At 37.6% G+C, this 19,821-nt stretch overlaps 1 protein-coding gene across 4 annotated transcripts in view; it reads right to left on the reverse strand.

Annotated features, from left to right (window-relative positions):
• Nucleotides 1-1,608: 1,608 nt before the first annotated feature.
• LOC127513090 (cytosolic phospholipase A2 gamma-like) overlaps nucleotides 1,609-19,821 on the reverse strand; it is a 115,696-nt gene continuing 97,483 nt past the window's right edge. For 3 of the 4 annotated variants that reach the window (XM_051894635.1, XM_051894636.1, XM_051894637.1), the window contains exons 3-15: nucleotides 8,743-8,851; nucleotides 8,492-8,634; nucleotides 8,212-8,413; nucleotides 6,629-6,731; nucleotides 6,410-6,550; nucleotides 5,696-5,761; nucleotides 5,544-5,603; nucleotides 5,200-5,328; nucleotides 4,850-4,993; nucleotides 4,605-4,682; nucleotides 4,372-4,526; nucleotides 2,222-2,387; nucleotides 1,609-2,140 (exon numbers count right to left, since the gene is read on the reverse strand). In XM_051894635.1, the coding sequence (XP_051750595.1) occupies nucleotides 1,971-2,140; nucleotides 2,222-2,387; nucleotides 4,372-4,526; nucleotides 4,605-4,682; nucleotides 4,850-4,993; nucleotides 5,200-5,328; nucleotides 5,544-5,603; nucleotides 5,696-5,761; nucleotides 6,410-6,550; nucleotides 6,629-6,731; nucleotides 8,212-8,413; nucleotides 8,492-8,634; nucleotides 8,743-8,851 (1,666 nt within the window). In that variant the 3' untranslated portion in view covers nucleotides 1,609-1,970. Of the gene's footprint in view, nucleotides 2,141-2,221; nucleotides 2,388-4,371; nucleotides 4,527-4,604; nucleotides 4,683-4,849; nucleotides 4,994-5,199; nucleotides 5,329-5,543; nucleotides 5,604-5,695; nucleotides 5,762-6,409; nucleotides 6,551-6,628; nucleotides 6,732-8,211; nucleotides 8,414-8,491; nucleotides 8,635-8,742; nucleotides 8,852-9,067; nucleotides 9,094-10,803; nucleotides 11,053-19,821 lie in introns of those variants that run through there. The other variant, XM_051894634.1, reaches the window with a different exon arrangement.

Consider the following 19,821-nt stretch of genomic DNA (forward strand, 5'->3'; position numbering starts at 1 on the left):
TCATGCAACCCCATACCATCAGAGATGCAGGCTTCTGAACTGAGCGCTGATAACAACTTGGGTTTCCTTGTCCTCTTTAGTCCGGATGACATGGCGTCCCAGTTTTCCAAAAAGAACTTCAAATTTTGATTCGTCTGACCACAGAACAGTGAGCAGAAGATCACGGGCATCCAGTATGGTTTTCCGGCCTTGACCCTTACGCACAGAGATTGTTCCAGATGCTCTGAATCTTTGGATGATATTATGCACTGTAGATGATGATAATTTCAAACTCTGCAATTTTTCTCTGAGAAACTCCTTTCTGATATTGCTCCACTATTTTTCGCCGCAGCATTGGGGGAATTGGTGATCCTCTGCCCATCTTGACTTCTGAGAGACACTGCCACTCTGAGAGGCTCTTTTTATACCCAATCATGTTGCCAATTGACCTAATAAGTTGCAAATTGGTCCTCCAGCTGTTTCTTATATGTACATTTAACTTTTCCGGCCTCTTATTGCTACCTGTCTGAACTTTTTTGGAATGTGTAGCTCTCATGAAATCCAAAATGAGCCAATATTTGGCATGACATTTCAAAATGTCTCACTTTCAACATTTGATATGTTATCTATATTCTATTGTGAATAAAATATAAGTTTATGAGATTTGTAAATTATTGCATTCCTTTTTTATTCACAATTTGTACAGTGTCCCAACTTTTTTGGAATTGGGTTTGTAGTATAATATACCCTATAGTTGTAGAAAACTTATTGGGTATTGGGTAAAGTAATTTGTTTATATTACTATAGTTGTTATATTACCACAGCAACTATAGAATTACCACAACAAATGAATTCAAGTACTTTACTACAGTATGGTTCAAAAACACTGTAGTATTTATTATAAATTACTATAGTGTTTTTTATGGAACCAAGCCGAGGTCTGGAACTGCACCACGGTCCGCCATTTGAATACCGCTGCTATATAGTATAATTATGTGTAGTATGAATACTACATTCGCCATGTTGTCATTATCATGTGACCTACCAGCGTCAGTTGCGTCACTTCACTGCCATTCAAATCCTCTGCCGTGGCCTCATGAGATAAAGTGTCCATCGTATGCACTTCAGCCGAAAGTAGTAGGTCATTCGGGTACTACTGCCTACACTTTTATGAGGACTGTGTATTCGGACATACTTTTTTTGTCACATACTGTTTTTCACCTACTATATAGTAGGGAAGTACGCAACTTCGGATGCAGCCTATGATTCAGTTTGGGGGCGGGGCTACCAGTTTGTTCAGCCAGTGGCAGATAGGGGGAGTGTTTGAAACCTGCTAGACTTCAAGTGAAAGTTCTTAAATGTGATAATTACTTTGGATCATGCTTCTCTATAACAAATATCATCAGCTGTCATTATGAGAGAAGATTCCTGGGAAAGAGAGTGATTCTGACACACACTGAGAGAGATGGTGGGCCGCATCAAATAGAAAAAAGGTAACAATTATAAAGGGTTATTATGAGGTTGTACACTGTAGCTCTGGATTGTCCAATCAGCATCCAGGACCACAACTATCAGTTTTATAATAATGAGCGTTTGTGCTGTTTGATATCAAATGACCAGGACAAAACCTTATTTTTAGAGAACGGTTTATTAATTCATTGGAACAGAAGCAAAGTAATACAATATTTTAATCAGCAGTCATAGTTGTAATTCAGTCTGTGTTATGGTTGATTTGATTATTAATGATCAGCAATTTATTGCTTAATGAACAGACTGAAACATGCAGAAAAATGTTTAACGTACTAAACAGAAAAGTAACATAATGATTGGCCTATTGCTCTGTTCAGACGATAAATCCCGCCTTTCATTTTCATGTGGTTCAAAATGTGTCAGCATTAAGTGTAGCTGTAAACATGAATTTATATTTGAAAAAACAAAAGAGTGAGGACTTTGCCGCCTCATTTCAGGACGCTGCACACCACTGATGTTTATTATTCATTATTAGTGTATTTTGGCCCTATGGCGAGGCGAATCTGCTCCAGCAGTCTGTCTTTGTTGTTTGTGATGTTTTTTCCAGCGACCTCCATGAGATCAGTGATCATCTCAGCGCTGTAAGGACCTTGAAAAGTGTGATATTTTTCCCGGTAGGCCTCAATATCATCTGAAGAAACATTAACACACTTAAATCAGAACACAGTTAATAATTAAGTTTTATTCAGGACATTGTAAGACTTTAACTTGCCTCCACAGTTGATCACATTAAAGAGAGGGATGTGGATCACGGTTGGAGCGTTTCGGCATTTGAACACATAGAAGTCCTTCGGTTTCTTTACATCTTCACTGGGAATGTTGACCTCAGGGAAAGGGATGTTTCGTTTCTTGCACGTCTCAGCAGCTTCCTTCACTGTCTGCAGTGGAAAAGCATCACAATATTGTTTGATTAAAAGGGTTAGACTGTTTAAATTTAAGTAGTTATTCAGTGAAATCATCAGGATGAGAACCCCCTTCTGAGATAAATGAGAATGCTAACAGATAGCACTCTCTAGGTATCATAATATGGTTAAATTAAACTCATGCACTTATTTTAAAATGGTTATTTAATAGTTTTCAGATGAACAGCTGCTCTGACTTACGCCTCTGGCTAGTGCGGTGGACGTAAATCTGAAGAGCACAAACTGGACACAGTAAGTGGAGTCTCTCCTGCTCTGGCGAAGTGAAAGGTGGAGGACAGAAGTCTTCAAGGATGACCAGATATACGGTCGAAAATGAAACTTTTGGAAGATAGTCAGGGTGCGGGTGCAAAATAGCCTGGGGCAAAGTCTAAGCAGGATGGTGGAACCGACAGAGTCTGCAAATCCTCTTTAATGATGAGATAGCCATAAGAAAAACCATCTTAAGAGTCAAAAGCTTGATTGGCGATGACTCTAGTGGTTCAAAGGGGCTGTCGACTAGCCCCTCAAGGACCATAGGCTAAATCCCATGAGGGAACTTTCAACGATCTCAGGTCCATCATTGTCGTAAACCTGCAACAACACCATGGTGTGCAGGGCAGCACCAGCCTGACCGCTGCCTAAAAAGCCTTCCCTAGACGATGATGTTCTGCATGGTCTGGAGGGAAGTACAGGCTTTTTTAATGATGATGCACTACCAGGGGAGAGATAGCCCACGAGTGTCTCTTCCACCTGGGGCATCATCATGTACCTCTGTGCCTTCACACCGACGATAGTCGAATAAATCAAAGTTGAGGACACAAAGACACAAGAGGAGTACGGGTTATTCCATGAATTTTGCAGTTTGTCATGGAGATCTGGAAAAAAGGGGAGGGACCGTCTCTCTGGGGTTTCTCCTTAGCCACCCGACAGAAATCTGTTGTCTAATTTAGATCGTCTGGGGGTCTCTTGTTCCTGTGGCCAATCTAACTGAAGACTGTTGACCTCGTCGTCATGTGATGAACGCTCGGAGACAGCGCACTCAAAGACCATTTCCCCAAGAGAGCTTGCGTCTTCAGCCTGGTCTGAAGAAGCGTCTGGGTGCACTTCAGAAGTGGGCTTGAGGAACACATGATCTGGTGAAAGAGCAAGAGAACGGGGAGGACCCGTCTACTAGATCGACACACGAGCCCCAGGAATGTAATGTCGAGGATGCTCAGGCACGCTCTTGATCTCTTGACATATGCGAGCCTGGAGCGGAGCACTTTAATGGGAAATGTTTCGCAGTGCTCACACTCTGCATCCCTGAGAGCCAATAAAGCGTGTCTTTCCCCCAGACATTCAATACAGAATTCATACAGATTCAGAAATGGGCCATGGGCAAGGCGGCACGCATTTCTTTGACTCTCTCGACATGATTCTCTTTTTTTTCTATTCCTTTCTTTTCGTTAGAGAGAAAGAGGAAGAAAGTGAGAAAAAAGCTTTTTTTCTGGCTGCAAAAACTAACTCGTATCTAAGTAATAGTTTGGGGAAAAATGTTTGTGTTGTACACAGACACAATGCGCTCTTTGCGCAGCATTGTGTGTAACTTTTGAAAGGGAACTGAGGGTTTAAATACACAGACAGAGTAATAAATGAAACTACGAACAGGTGAGGAACTAATGAATAACCATGAAAAAAAACTATCTCAGAGAACTCAGGCAAAACTGAACTAAAACAGAACGAGACCATTACAGATATACGGCATTTGTAATTATCTGTTAATCCTGTACATTTTAGGTTAGTGTGAACTCCTGAGGTCATGAATGTCATGAGGGAAAAAAGCAGCAAGATTATTTTAAAAAGTCTCCTATTGTGTTCTACAGAAGACACAAGTCACGGGTTTGAAATGTCAGAGGGAGTAAATGATGATTTCTAGGGGATTTATTTCTTTAAATGAATGAATTCTCTGAGTGTATAGTACCTTGAAAGGATCAGTCTCACTGAAATCCAGGGAAATGATGAGGTCAGTGTTTCTCTCTTTTCTCAGCACTGAGGAGTAGGGTGAGTTCAGCAACAGTCCAGCATCTTCATAGTCTCTCTTCTCACTTTTCAGAAGAATGGAGGGCACTGCTTCATCTGAAGGATCACAGCATTATTATATTATTCACAATGAATTTCCAGTTAACACCTGTCCATTTGAGTTTCTGTTCTCACCATTCATGTTGTGGAGGAAGTTATAATTCCTGCCCCAGATCCACTGATCCATGCATATAAAAATTCTTGTCCAAATATCTGTAAAACAAATACACAGTGGTTCTTAAACTCAGAAAATGGTTCTGATATTGTTTTATATTTTGTATGTTTTCAGTTGATGGAATTATTTAAAATTAATCTGGCTTGAAAATCAAAAATTAAGTGCATTATACAAATCAACACATTGTAAAGACAGTTCAACCTACCAAAAGGCCAGAAACTGAAGTAATGATTCACATAATTACACACATCCTCAGTGTATTGTTTCATATACTGTTTTGCAGCTTCTTTATCAGTGAGATTCAGTTTTTCCACTTGAAAAATTAGCTCATGTTCGCCTCCGGTGAGCTCTGTAAAAAGAAGGGGAATGTGCAGGTTGAGTTCTTGTCATCTGATGCAGGTAAAATTAGTTTGTGTGTCTTCTTAATTAGAGTTTTTGTTGGCCAAAACAGATGTTCTTGCATGTTATTGTATTGTTTCAATTAGTTTGTAGTTTGTTTTACTGTTTAAATGTTGCTGAAAAGCCATTTTCTAGCACACTTTAGGAAAATCTTACCGTTCAGCTTTGTTCTGATGGATTCATCGAGATCAGATGGATCTTTGTCATTCAAAACAGAGAGATTCATGTCCACCAGATCCATGAGCACCTGATAACATTCGTCTACAGGAGGGGAGTTTGGATCTTCTGAAGAAAACAAACATGTGCAAACATTGCTTTCCATCCCCAAATTTATGACATCAGGTGTTTTCAGGTGACAATCATCATCATTATAGCTCACTTTTATTTTTCATCATTAAAGAGTTTAACTTATTATTTATCAGCAGGTAGAATTAATAGATCATTAGACACAAAAGGTAGATCAACTTGTCAATAAATAAAAGCAGTAAGAAAAGTTTTACCTTTCTTTATTTCCTCAAACATCCCCGTTTCTCTTTTAAGCAGGAAATGATGAATGAACTCTGGGGGGGAAAAAAATCTAATGGCATTCAAGTTTACATTATGACTGTCAGCTTTAGGCAGAAATGAATCTTCAGAACAAATGAAGTTGCACCTTTTATTTGTTCCCAGAGGAATTTAAGGATCTCGTCTTCATCAGCGAAAGCGCTGCCACACAGAGCTGCAGAAAACACATTTAAGTTTAAAAGTGTTTATAATAAACAAAAATAAATGTATAATACAAACAGTCTGATGCATGAAGTTGTTATCTAATCTCTTATTTTTAAGCAAAAATGATCTTTCCTTTAAATCACTGTGTAATGAGAAGGTTTGGGTAACACTTTATTTTAGGGTCTTTTAACTAGTTGCTTATTAGCATGCATATAACTAAAATATTGGCTATTTATTAGTACTTATTAAGCACATATTAATGCCTTATTCTGCATGAGCTTATTCTACATTCATAATCCTACCCAATACCTAAACTTAACAACTACCTTACTAACTATTAATAAGCAGTAAATTAGGAGTTTATTGAGGGAAAAGTCATAGTTTATATGTGTTCCCTATACTAAAGTGTTACCGAAAACAGCACTTCAATGTATTGATGAAATTGCTTTTTAAATTATTTTTCAACATTTCTAATTGTAATATTTATATTTCAGTTTTGACAGACCTGATCTCCAGATCAATACACATCCCAGAGACTATTGATCTATTTTACAATATTCTCTAATTCAGGTCAATGTACAGTTTATAATGGAGAATCTGTAGAATGTAAGTTGAAATGATAAATATTAATAAACTCTCCTGTAACAGAGTTTGTTACCTTGCAGGTACAGCATGTCAATTTCAGGCTGGTTCTTGATCTTACGGCCATTTTCAAACTTGCTGCCAAAGCTGGAGGTTTCCACAAACGCTCCAGTGAGAGAATAACCTGCTTCATGTGGAGTGAACTCAAACCAGGGGTCTGCAGACAGAAACACGTTCATATAACAGCTGAAACAAACACATTAACTCTGTCTTTCTCTCACACACAAACACAAACCTCCATCTTTGCGCTGTTTGCATCCCTTGTCGATCGCTGTGTAGATGGGAAACGGGTCTTTACTCTGCTGCTTCCACTGATCTGTGAGTGTGTGTTTGTCTATCTGAAGAGAAAAAATATATATATTTACAGCTGTAATTCATCATGTCAGTTTATGGGAGACCTGGGACAATTTCTTCAGTCACAAACAAGCTCAAGTGAAAAACCTGCTAGAAACTGTTTTCTTTATGGAAACTTTGCATTTAATGAGATAATAAAACAGTGTATTTCAAATCAATATTTTGTGTCCAAATGTTTATTATTTAAATTAAAATGTAAAATTATATTATTTATTTAATTAAATATAAAAAAAAACTGCTGTGTTCCTCCATTTACATGCCTTTGACCAGCAGATGTCAGAGTGCCATTATGGCTAATAATTACAATTTTCTATTATTATGAGAAATGTTCTCATTATGACATACTACTAAGTCATTATTATGAGATTGTAATGGTGGCGGCCCATCCAAAATAATCTTTCATTTTTTTTTTAACTAAAGTAAATTCAGGCATCAGATAGGATTCAACCTATCACCAACCTATCAACATAATATACCACCTGTTACATGGAGTTAGTGAAAATACAACACTTTAAATCATGACAAATAAAACTGGATGCAGTTCAGTTGAATATATTTTCACAATCAAGCAATCAGAAAAAAAAAAAAACAGCATTTTTACCAACAAAATCACACGTTCAACTCAACCAGAGAGAGAGAGAGAGGAAGGGAAAAAAACAGTATGAGAAAAATATCAAGTCAGTCCGGGAATGCTTGGTAGTAACAGCAGTTTCAAGTGTCCATTTCGCTCCACGTTATCGCACCAAAAAGAACCAAAACACACAAAAAAACAAAAAAGGAGTGAAGCAAACAATTAATTAAACTCTCAAAAGTTCCTAAGTTCGTCAAAAAAAACAATATGCCAATAGGCGACACATGAAAGTACAGATGTGAATGCATGACTTTGTAGGCTAGTGTGTGTGTGTGTGCCTGTTGTTGTGGTGAGTGTATGTGCGTGTGTGTGTTGTTTTTGGGGATGTCTTCAGGAGGGTTTGAGAGGTTCAGAGGACTTGCAGGGAGAAGAAATACCTGAGCACTCTTCAGCAGGGAAAACGGCACAGCCTTGCTCTGTAGCCAGTAACCAGTGTTAGGAGTAAAGCGCTGCTTTGATCACCACTCGTTTTGGTCACGGCAGATACTGTGAGCCGCGTCACGGAAGAGCTGGAGCTGGTTCAGCAGGTGAGTCGATTCTCTTTCCTCCCTCGAACACTTCACACCCTCTCTCCGAGTTTTACTTCCCTTTTATCATTTACACCTAATTGTTTCCTACCAGATATGGGCATGGACGGCCGGAAGGTTCACGGAACTTCCGTACCGCCACAAGATTATGAGAGTTTCTCATTATTATGACTTATAAAATCATATTTTTAATCAAGTGTGGCATACACATCAATAGCCTACTAAAAATATAGAACTTTTTAAGTCTGAACGTGAGCGCCTCATTAAGATCATACATCATTAAGGGTTGTGATATGTGGCACAGACCTCTTTCACATAATCCGTGACGACCATCACTGCCCAGACGTCAGTCAAGCTGAATATGTCTTTCTCATAGTAATATTTCTTCAGTTTGTCAAATGCATCTGTCCAGCTGACTTTAGGACCGCTGAGTCTCTGGATGATCTTGTCTTTCACAGTCTCTAGTTTGGTGGACCAGTCTGATTCCTGATATAAGGAGGCCATACACCTTCAGAGGAACAACATACTCTCATTTATGACATTCACCACATCTGTGTGAGTGAGTGTGTTTGCGTTTGTTGTATACCAGGTGGATCCAGAGACTCCGCTCAGATAAAGGACACAGTCCAGAAGACCTGTTTTCTGGAGCTGAACCAGGGATCCCAGCAAACCCACCATGGCTCTTTCTCCTCCTCCAGATCCCAGTAATGCAACGTTTGGCACCTCATTCTGAAACACAGACAGTTTGACATTTGATGTTTATCAGTTATGACATTGTTTGTAAGAAAAAGGAATAGCCAGGCAGATATATGAAGTAGCCTATAAGTAAAGTTTTACCTCACTGCAGTGAATCTGAAGCTTCTGCAGGCTTTCTAGAACAGCTTTTCTCCGTTTGGCTACAAACTCCTCCTCCTTCTCGTTCAGAGAGTGTTTGATTCTCACCTCACTGCAGAGACAGACCAGTGCTGAATTTAACATCACATACTGCTATATCACATATTTTGATTTTAGATTTAAATAACTCTGAAGTGTATTTTGAACAGGTACTCACAGAATTATTCAGTTTGTAATAGACGTTAATTGTGTAAATAATGCAGTTCAGTACTTATAGGTGATATAATGAAGTGCACAGCTTCAATCATAGAAATCTGAGCAGAATTACCTTTTCTGGGGTTTGGATGCACTCATCTATAAAACAATGAAGTCAACATTAATGTTAACATCTATGGTAACACTTTAGAATAACTCACACTATGAAGCATTAGTTAAGCATTAGTAAATAGTCAATTCATCATTTATAAAGCATTTATAGACATTAGTAAGCAGTTTATAAATACAGCTATAAATGCTTTGTTCTTGATTTATAAGCATATCTATAATGTGTTTAATAATTGTATTTTCATACTTTACTAATGATCAATTTATCATTTCTAAATTAAGTATTACATTATTTACAAACCAGTTATTTAGGAGTGTTCAGTGGTTCATAAGATCATTTATAAAATGTAAGTAAATGATTAATAAACAATTTAAATGTACATTTATACATCTTATTATTTAGACATATAGTAATAGTTACTCCGTGTTTTAATAAATGCTTTATTAATACATATTCCTACTGTAATTCATGATTAATTCAGGTAGTTATAAAACATTTAGTAGTTGTCAGTGAACTATTTTTGTGAGCTCATCTAAAGTGAGGACTATTCATGCCTCGTAAAGCTTTTATAAAGGAGATTTAAAGGATACAGAACATAGAAATATTTATTTAAAGCAAAAAATTAAACTTTATGAGTATGGGTAACTTGATAAAAAATTAAAAATAAACCTCTGCAATTTCACAGAAAGTAAAAATCCCTGTACTCCTCCAGAAAACATAACTGTGCAGCAAAATGAAACTAAGCTTTTGCAATCTGATATAAAAATACATTTCTGTAAAGTGTAAACATTGCTGAATAAAAATTTACCAGTGCCAACACCGGATTACACGAGTACCAAAATACAACAAATATATATATATATATATATATTTTTTTTTTTTATAAAACATTACTAATGTAATATAATATTTCACAGTGTCAAAACTACCTCAGTACTAAGTTTAAAACATTAGAGAACAGCAGTGCAGAAGATCACTGAGCCTTTAAATCTCCTTTATAAAGCTTTACGAGGCATGAATAGTCCTCACTTTAGATGAGCTCACAACAATAGTTCACTGACAACTACTAAATGTTTTATAACTACCCGAATTAATCATGAATTACAGTAGGAATATGTATTAATAAAGCATTTATTAACACACTGAGTAACTATTACTATAGGTCTAAATAATAAGATGCATAAATGTTCATTTAAATAGTTTATTAATCATTTACTTACACTTTATAAATGATCTTATGAACCACTGAACACTCCTAAATAACTGGTTTGTAAATAATGTAATACTTAATTTAGAAATAATAAATTGATCATTAATAAAATATGAAAATTACTAAACACATTATAGGTATGCTTATAAATCAAGAACAAAGCATTTACAGCTGTATTTATAAACTGCTTATTAATGCTTTATAAATGATGAATTGACTGTTTACTAATGCTTAACTAATGCTTCATAGTGTGCAGTTATTATAAAGTGTTACCATTAGGTATACCACACATGTCAATTGTTAAGCCACTGTTTTTGTTTTTTAATGCAAGTTGCTAACAGTGGAAGTTATAGTACTTACTAGTTTGCATCAGGCCATTGATTTTGGTGAAGTTTTATTTATGAATTAAAGCTCTTTACTAAAAAAAAATAAAATAATCTGGATTCATTCATATACTGTTGTCATACTATTATAATGACATTAAGTCTATTAATTGCCCTGTTGTAAAAGCTTTAAAACATATACTCACTGTTCTGGTATAGTCTTCACCAGTAGCAACTCAGCATCTGTCGACTCTCAGATCAGACAGAAGAGCCTCTTTTATAGGACTCTGAAAGTCTAGATATTAGTGTGGGAGGTGGAGGTGATGAACCTGAACTCCAGAGAGCGGAAAAAGTTTCCCATGTAATTTCCTGGTTCCTGGTAATTTCTTTCTTTCTTTCTTTCTGTAATAGATAGATAAAAAGCAGTTAAAATAAAATTAAAACTTAAATACACAAGCGTTGTGGAGACATTACCTCCTCTGCATCTAAATAAACTAGAGAGAGTGAAAAGTGTTTAAGGGGGGAGGAGGAGGAGGAGGAGGAGGAGGAGGAGGAATGTAGTTAACATTGCATCAAAACAATGCATAGTTTGTGCAATAGTCATCCGAGCTGTTTTGCCTGATTGATTACAGCTGGGGTGCCCAATCCTGTTCCTGGAGATCTAACTTCCTCCTTCCTCTTCCTCCAGCCCTGCTCAACACACCTGTCTGTAATTTTTAAGTGCTCCTGAAGATGTTAAGTAGCTGATTCAGGTGTGTTTTATTAGGGTTGGAGCTAAACCAAAGTGAATCTCACAGCCAAATGAGAAACGCAACAGAACATTTCTCAAATTAAGTCATCAGTAAATGTAATGACACCTACAGTAAATGTTGTATTGTCTTATATATGTTTTATACTATCACATCTGAGGTAACGTAGTTAGCCTACTTTATTGAGTATTTCCATTTTATGCAACTTTACACATTTACTAATAGTAAATTAATAACTTATTAATTAATAAAGTTAAGATCATCATGTTTGTAGTGAGATCCAGGGGATTAAAACGTACAATATATATTTCAGACCTAGTGGAGTAATATTAATAATAGTACTATTACTTATTATTACTCTAATAGGTCTGAAATATATTGTGCGTTTTAATCCCCTGGATCTCGGTACAAACATGATGATCTTATAGAACATGATGCATTGCTGTGTCTGTTATCCCATAATTCCCACTTTTGGGCACAGTGGCTGTGTTTTTTTTTGTTGTTGTTTACATAGTCTTGCTTTAACAGACATTAACATTGTCCTTCGCTGCTGCAGATAGCCCACAATTCGCTGTTAATGGTCATTTATTTGAAAAAATAAAAAAAATGGCAGCATCGGCAGATGTACGTGTACAAACGAAAATGTGGTGTTTAAATGTAAGTAGTTTCAAGCTTGTTTTTGTTTTAAACTTTGTTCTTCTTAATATCCTCCTTTGTGTCTGGAACAGATATCTGTTGTACATACACCGCAGCTCCTCAAGCATTAACCAAAATAAAACAAGTAAATACAAAGACTTAAAATAAAAATAAACTGTAAAAAGGATTTGATGATCAGTAGTGATAGTATTTTATTCTGTGTTGTCATCATTCAGGTTGGATTTTAGCTTTAATGAACGTTTTTTTTTTTTTTAACAAAGCAGCTGATATTGCCATAGACACTAGTGGACTGCCAACTCGCTTTCACCCCAAAATGGCGGAAGCGTAGGGCTGCTGCTGGGCGCCGGTGTTGCAATGGAACGTTCTATTGAGTGTCGCTTCTTGTCAGTGTAAGTTCTTTGGCTAAACTTTGCAGATAGGTAGATCTCCAGGAACAGGGCCGGGCACCCCTGGATTACAGGCATTCAGATAAATTGGTAAGGACACAGCAGAGCAACCAATGAACAAATAACCTTTGCTAGTCTAGGCTAATACAGTTTTTTACTCTTTGATGTCATGTATTTAGCATTTTTATTTAATTTGTGAGGCTTTACATTTTATTTGAATAGTTTGATTAGTAGCCTACTGTAACGATTATGTTCAGTTTTGGTTTAGTTTTCTCTGTGTTTTGTTCTGGTTTGCCTGTGTTCCCTTTGCTAGTTTGTCTCCTTGGTTTTTGGAGTGCTGATGTTTTTCTAGTTACGTTAATTATCCCTGTATGTATTTAAACCCTTAGTTTCCTTTGTTCAGTGTTCGGTGTCGTTTCGGTTTATGTGGTTGTGTGCTCCCTGTTATTGAAAACTCTGTCATCATTTACTCACCCGTTCAAAATCAGTATGACTCTTTTTTACCTCTATGGAACACAGAAGATATTTTGAAGAACATTGAGAACCATTAGAACTAGGGATGCACCGATACCATTTTTTTAAGGACCGAGTACGAGTACCGATACTTTTTTTCTAGTACTCGCCGATACCGATACCTATACATTTATTAATTTCTCTCTCTCTCTCTCTTTTTTTTTTGGTGATGTGGCAGTTTTCCAAGCACAACACAGTGAGACTAATGAGTGTAGGACAGCTTCTTTATTATTACTCTAATGAAAAAAGTAATATTTTTTTATGTGCTTGTCACAAACTTAAAGAACAAAAATTTCAGTGTCTAATAACCTTCAAAGGGCATAATTACCAATATATATAATTGTTGTTATATAAAAAGAAATTTACAAACAAATTACAAACAATACAACAAATGCTACAGTGCCACTTGAAAGTTTGTGAACCCCTTGCAGAATCTGTGAAAATGTGAAACATTTTAACAAAATAAGAGAGATCATACAAAATGCATGTTATTCTTTATTTAGTACTGTCCAGAGTAAGATATTTTACATAAAAGATGTTTACATATAATCCACAAGACAAAAAAAAAATATCTGAATTTATTAAAATGACCCAGTTCAAAAGTTTGTGAACCATTGATTCTTAATACTGTGTGTGGTTACCTGGATGATCTACGACTGTTTGTTTGTTTTGTGATGTTTGTTCATGAGTCTCTTGTTTGCTCTGAGCAGTTAAACTGAGCTCTGTTCTTCAGAAAAAATCCTCCAGGTCCTGCAGATTCTTCAGACTTCAAGCATTTTTTGCATATTTGAACCCTTTCCAGAAGTGACTGAATGATTTTGAGATCCATCTTTTCACACTGAGGACAACTGAGAGACTCAAACACAACTATTAAAAAAGGTTCAAACATTCACTGATGCTCCAGAAGGAAACACGATGCATTAAGAGTCAGGGGTGTGAAAACTTTTTGAATTTGAATATCAAGGTAAATTGTACTTATTTGTCTCTGGGAAACATGTAGGTATCTTCTGTTGCTTCCAATGGGCAGTACTAAATGAAGAAAACTGATATTTAAACAAAATAAGAAAAATTTGGACATCTTCATCCTGTTCAAAAGTTTTCACCCCCCGACTCTTAATGCGTCGTGTTTCCTTCTGGAGCATCAGTGAATGTTTGAACCTTTTTTAATAGTTGTGTTTGAGTCCCTCAGTTGTCCTCAGTGTGAAAAGACGGATCTCAAAATCATTCAGTCACTGCTGTAAAGAGTTCAAATATGCAAAAGATGCTGGAAATCTGAAGAATCTGCAGGGCCTGGAGGATTTTTCTGAAGGACAGAGCTCAGTTTAACTGCTCAGAACAAACAAGAGACTCATGAACAACCATCACAAAACAAAAAAACAGTCGTGGATCATCCAGGTAACCACACACAGTATTAAGAATCAATGGTTCACAAACTTTTGAACGGGGTCATTTTTATAAATTCAGCTATTTTTTTTGTCTTGTGAATTATATGTAAACATCTTTTATGTAAAATATCTTAATCAGGACAGTACTAAATAAAAAATAACATGCATTTTGTATGATCTCTTAATTTGTTAAACTTTTTCACATTTTCACAGATTCTGCAAGGGGTTCACAAACTTTCAAGTGCCACTGTATAGAGATAAAAATTAAATAAACTTGTTTTTCAGATACAGTAGGTTTATTTACCATGTATACATTCATTTAACATATTTTGTTGTTTTATTAACATTAATGACAAATATAGGCTACAGTCCCTTTAAGACCGAATCCATGGATACTGACACATGTCTTGTTTTCACCCAAATGTTTACATCCACTTAAGCGATAACCGACTGTATATACGTGAGATACTCCACACGATGGACATTTTGACAACTATGTGTACATTTGACCATTCAAGTGCAAGGAGAACTGATTGAAAGCATTCAAAATTCCATGCTCCATAGTTGTAAGGAAGATGACTGGATTCATTAAGCAGGTCTTTATTAAAAGATCTGAGTATAATTCCAAACAATAATCACAACTCGTAGTCAAGTCACAGGCTTTGGTCAAAACACAGGCAAAATGTCTCAGGTTACGCACATAACTATGGTTCCCTGAGAGAGGAACGAGACGCCGCATCAGCTGATGCAATGAAGATGCATCTCGCAGGACCAGGGGTCCGTTCTTCGTACCTCACTTAATACATCTGAGATGATTTGACAGATGCTAGATCTTCTAATCCTGATAACTGATCTCTGGCTAATTTGGTTCTTCAAACGAATTTGTGGATTGGATTAAAAAATCAGGATTAAGTTGTCTGAGATTACTGCGGGTTCTCGTGTTCCTTGAAAAGGGCAGATGTATCGATACTCGAAACCACGATCAGCAATGCAGCGATTGGCTGGCGGCAAGGCAGCAACATAATGACATCATATAATTAGAAAAGACACCTGACGAAAACTTGACCCCCCCCCCCAATTATTTAGATTCACGAGCATTTGTACAGTCATACAATTTTATTTCAATGTTGTAATTCACAATTCATTTAATTTTATCTTTGAAGCAAATTTGTTACGAGACAGCATTAAAGTTTTAATTAAAAATTAATTAAAGTCAAGATCAAGTTATCTGCATCTCCCGTGCTGCATCAAGCCACTCCCATAATAGCGTCACCATTCAAATTAATGCACGGCTCAGAATAACTATACAAGCATGTGTGTGAGACTCCAATACAATTGTAAAGTAATTATTCCATCACAAATAAATCTTTCTATGAGTAAACCTGGCTGTGCCTATAGTATTATAGACTACACAACATTATAATAGTATTTTCAAATTAATTTGTGAAATTATCATTTTAAATTATTGTCCCTGGATACGTAGAGTACTGTTGAAATAAAGTAGCAGTGGCTGGGACAGATTTTAAGTATCAATTCCACTGCTGTGTGCTGTGTGGAGCCCTAAAATAATCTAAAACTTTAGGCACTGAAGCTTAAAAAGTCAGCAGCGAGTGGAACACCCTGCACAATGTATTCAATGCGAAGGAGTGTAACCTCACTTAAAACCCAGATACCTGGAAAAGGTGACAGAGAGGAGAATATAATTATTATAGCGATACTCGGCAAGAAATGCACTTCCCAAAGGCGGCCGACTGTGCCTGCGCCTTTCTAAACCTGTTCACTACCATCTCAACGGCAGTGCCAAACAGTCCAGAGGACGAGACAGGGGCATCCAAGAGTATAGCTTTGTCGTACTCCTTGATGCCTGTCCGCTTTCACCAGAGCAGTCATAGATAGTCCAAGTGAGCGTTAAATCTGTGACCCCCTGATCCAGGTCCTTAAGCAGATCTGCCTGGTAAGCTTGTAATACTGACATAGTATGCAAAGAAAAAAAGTTTTCCATGTAATTTACTGGTACAGATTTCTTTCTTTCTTTCTGTAATAGATAGATAAAAAGCAGTTAAAATAAAATTAAAACTTACATACACAAGCAAAAATACCTTTTTGGATGGTTTTGCGTTGTGGAGACATTACCTCCTCTGCATCTAAATGCTTAGCTGATTCAGGTGTGTTTTATTAGGGTTGGAGCTAAACCATCAATACAATGGCAGACAAATCCAAAACAGTAATCCAAAAAAATGTGAGTCAAAAGAGCAAAAACAATGGTCTTAATGGTAATCAACACCAGAGGCATGGAAAAACACTGGTAAGGCAGTGAACTGGCAATACTTCACAATGTGGCAGTGATAACAAATGGCTTAAATACAGGGTGACAGGAAATTACAAAACAGGAACTGATGTCCTTAGTTGCTACCCATGATCTCTCCTCCAGGCCGTATCCCTCCGAATCTACAAGGTATTGCATCTGACCCCTCCTACTGCGAGAATCTAGGATCTCCCGAACTAGGTAGACAGGAGCTCCATCGATCCCAAGTGGTGGAGCAGGTTCTTTGTCAGTGGTTTCGCGGCTCAATGAGCAGTGGGCTGATTTCAGGGACACATGAAAGGAATGAGAGATGCAGTAATTACCAGGCAACTCTAAATGATACGTGACAGAATTAACTTGACATATAATCTTAAAAGGGCCAACGTACCATGGATTTAATTTCTTGCAAGGGAGTTTCAGGTGTAGGTCGTGAGTGGAAAGTCACACCAATGTTTGCAAAAGGCTCTCCAAACCCGTGATGTGAATTGTGGCCTTCGATCAGTAACAATATCATCGGGTAGTCCATAAATTCTAAATACTTGATTAAACAGAACTTGGGCAGTTTCCATGGCAGTGGGTATACCTTCCAATTCAATGAGATGACAAGACTTAGAATAGCGGTCAATGGAGACCATGATGGTGGTGAGTCCTTAAGAGTCAGGAGGATCAGTAATAAAGTCAATGGACAGGTGTGACCAGGGTCGATAAGGAATAGGTAGTGGTTCTAAAAGTCCTGCAAAGTTTGTGACTAAGCACAGATCTGACAAGCAGTTACATAATTACTGATATCTGCATTTAATGTGGGCCACCAAAGTGAATTTCTGACCAAAGCAGTGGTGCGATTAATTCCAGGATGTCTAAAAGCAAGGGATGTGTGGATCCACTGAATGATTCTGTTGGGAAGACTGGATGGAACGTAAATTTTTCTAGCTGGGCACTCTAGAGGGGATGGCTCTACATGTTGGACATGTTGAATTTCTTTTATAATATCCCACTGGATGGGTGCGATGATGATAAAGGGTGGCAAGATAGTTTAGATAGAGTCGTGGATACGTGACAATGCATCTGCTTTACTATTTTTGCTCCGTGGACGGTTTGTGACTGAAATTGAAATGAGTGAAAAAGAGTGCCCATCTTGCCTGGTGAGGATTCAAATGCTTGTAGTCCTTGTTATGTTCTAGGTTTCTGTGGTCTGGATGCTTAAGAATTGGAGCTGTGGTGAAACTGGACTTGAGCCTGTTGAATGCTGGTGTAGTGGCCTCCATCTATAATAACTTCTTGGGTTTTCCTTTAAGAAGTGAGATGATAGATGCAGCTATGGTACTGAAGTCACGATGAATCTACAGTAGAAGTTAGCAAAGCCTAGAAATCATTGTAACTCCTTGATAGTGCTGGGTATGGTCCAGTCTGTGACAGCTTTTACCTTGGTATCATCCTTCTTAACTCCTGAATGGCTAATATTGTATCCCAGGAATTTGGTTGACGTTACATGAAACTCACACTTCTCGGCCTTGACAAAAAAATCATTCAGAGCATGCGTGACAAGACAGTTCTTACATAAGAGATATGTTCTTCCATGGATCATGAATAGATCAGGATATCGTCTATGTAGATTCGAGAGATCTTTGAAATATTCATTATCAAAGGACTGGAAAACTGAAGGTGCATTGGCCAGCCCATATGGCATAACCAATTAGGTCTAGGGGTATGATTCTTGCTTCAGGTGCGAGAGGTCCCGGGTTCAAATCCCGGACGAGCCCCCACTTGTTACCATCCCTTACCCGTCTAGGGGTCGGTAGGGGAGTAACAAAGAAAAAGTGTAAATAAATACGTAAGGACGAAAAGAAAAAGGCGAGAACACACTTCAATCCTCTGTCCCAGAGAGAAGATGACACCAGATAATGTATACAATCAAAGAAAGGATTTTATTTACAAAAGAAGGAACATAACATAGGATAATGGGGAGCTCAGGGGAGAGCAAGGCCTAAAATAATAAAATAATAAACAAAACAGTCCTCTAACTAATTTAGGCAGGGGTTCTAACTAACCTAATAAGGCTCAAACAAAACAAATAAACAACATAAACTTACCTCAACTCCCTTGCTTTTTCTACTTTCTGTTTGAAGTTAGACCACTGAACACACTACTATTAACACAGGTCACTGCTAGATTCAGTTAGCCACTGCTAACACACACAACTACTGTCTCTGAATGGCAAACACAAGCAGAGAGTCCAACACAGAGTTCAATCTGGAGCAGGGGAGAAGTGTGTCTCCCTCAGCAAGCACTGAACTGCCCCAATATACTCCTGGTCTCAGGCACGCTCTCATAAACGACCTACAGGTGGTAGTGATTTGACCTGAGGAGGAGTAGAGAGAGAGACAGACACACAGAGAATGCAAAAAACACAGGCACAGGGCATTCAACTGTGCCCACACCTTGGAAAACCACAGTGAAACAAATAATAATAAATCATAATCAAAATAATACGTCTTAGGACGTAACACTCATAGTAGTGCCCCCTGGTGGTGAGAAAAGCTGTCTTCCATTCATCACCCTTACGGATTCTGATGAGATTGTAGGCAGATCTGAGGTCCAATTTAGTGAAATACCAGGCTCCAGAAAAGAAGGAATAAGAGGCAAGGAATGGTGATTCTTAACAGTGATTGCGATGAGTGCTCGATAGTCAATATAAGGTCTTAATCCGCCGTATTTCTTGTCAACAAAGAAGAACCCAGATGCTGCAGGAGAGGTGGATGGTGTAATAAATCCATAAGATAAGGCTTCTTCAATGTATTCTTCCATGGCTTTTGTTTCAGGAATGGACAGTGGTTAAACACAGCTCTTACATGGAGAGGTGTTAGGAAGGAGGTCGATGACAGTCTCAGGGGCGATAAGGTAACAACTTGGTGGCCTTGTCTTTACTAAATACCTTGGCTAAGTCAGCATACTCATTAGGGATGTTATTTGGTTATTCTTGGCTAGATGGGTAGTGCAGACTATAAGTTTGGTGGGCAGTTCCAGACAGTGAGTGTGACAATGAGGTGACCAACAGGCCGATTCCTTTTCCCTCCATGAAAACTGTGGTCGTGAGTAGATAACCAAGGATATCATAGGATAACTGGGTTTTGTGGTGATGATATGACATAGAGAGTGATTTCTTCAGTGTGAAGCAGGCCAACTCTTTTATGGGGAGTGTTTGATGAGTAATATGACCTTTACCGATGGG

This window comes from Ctenopharyngodon idella, chromosome 5 (genome assembly GCF_019924925.1).
Source record: "Ctenopharyngodon idella isolate HZGC_01 chromosome 5, HZGC01, whole genome shotgun sequence".
In the NCBI taxonomy this organism is placed as follows: Eukaryota; Metazoa; Chordata; class Actinopteri; order Cypriniformes; family Xenocyprididae; genus Ctenopharyngodon; species Ctenopharyngodon idella.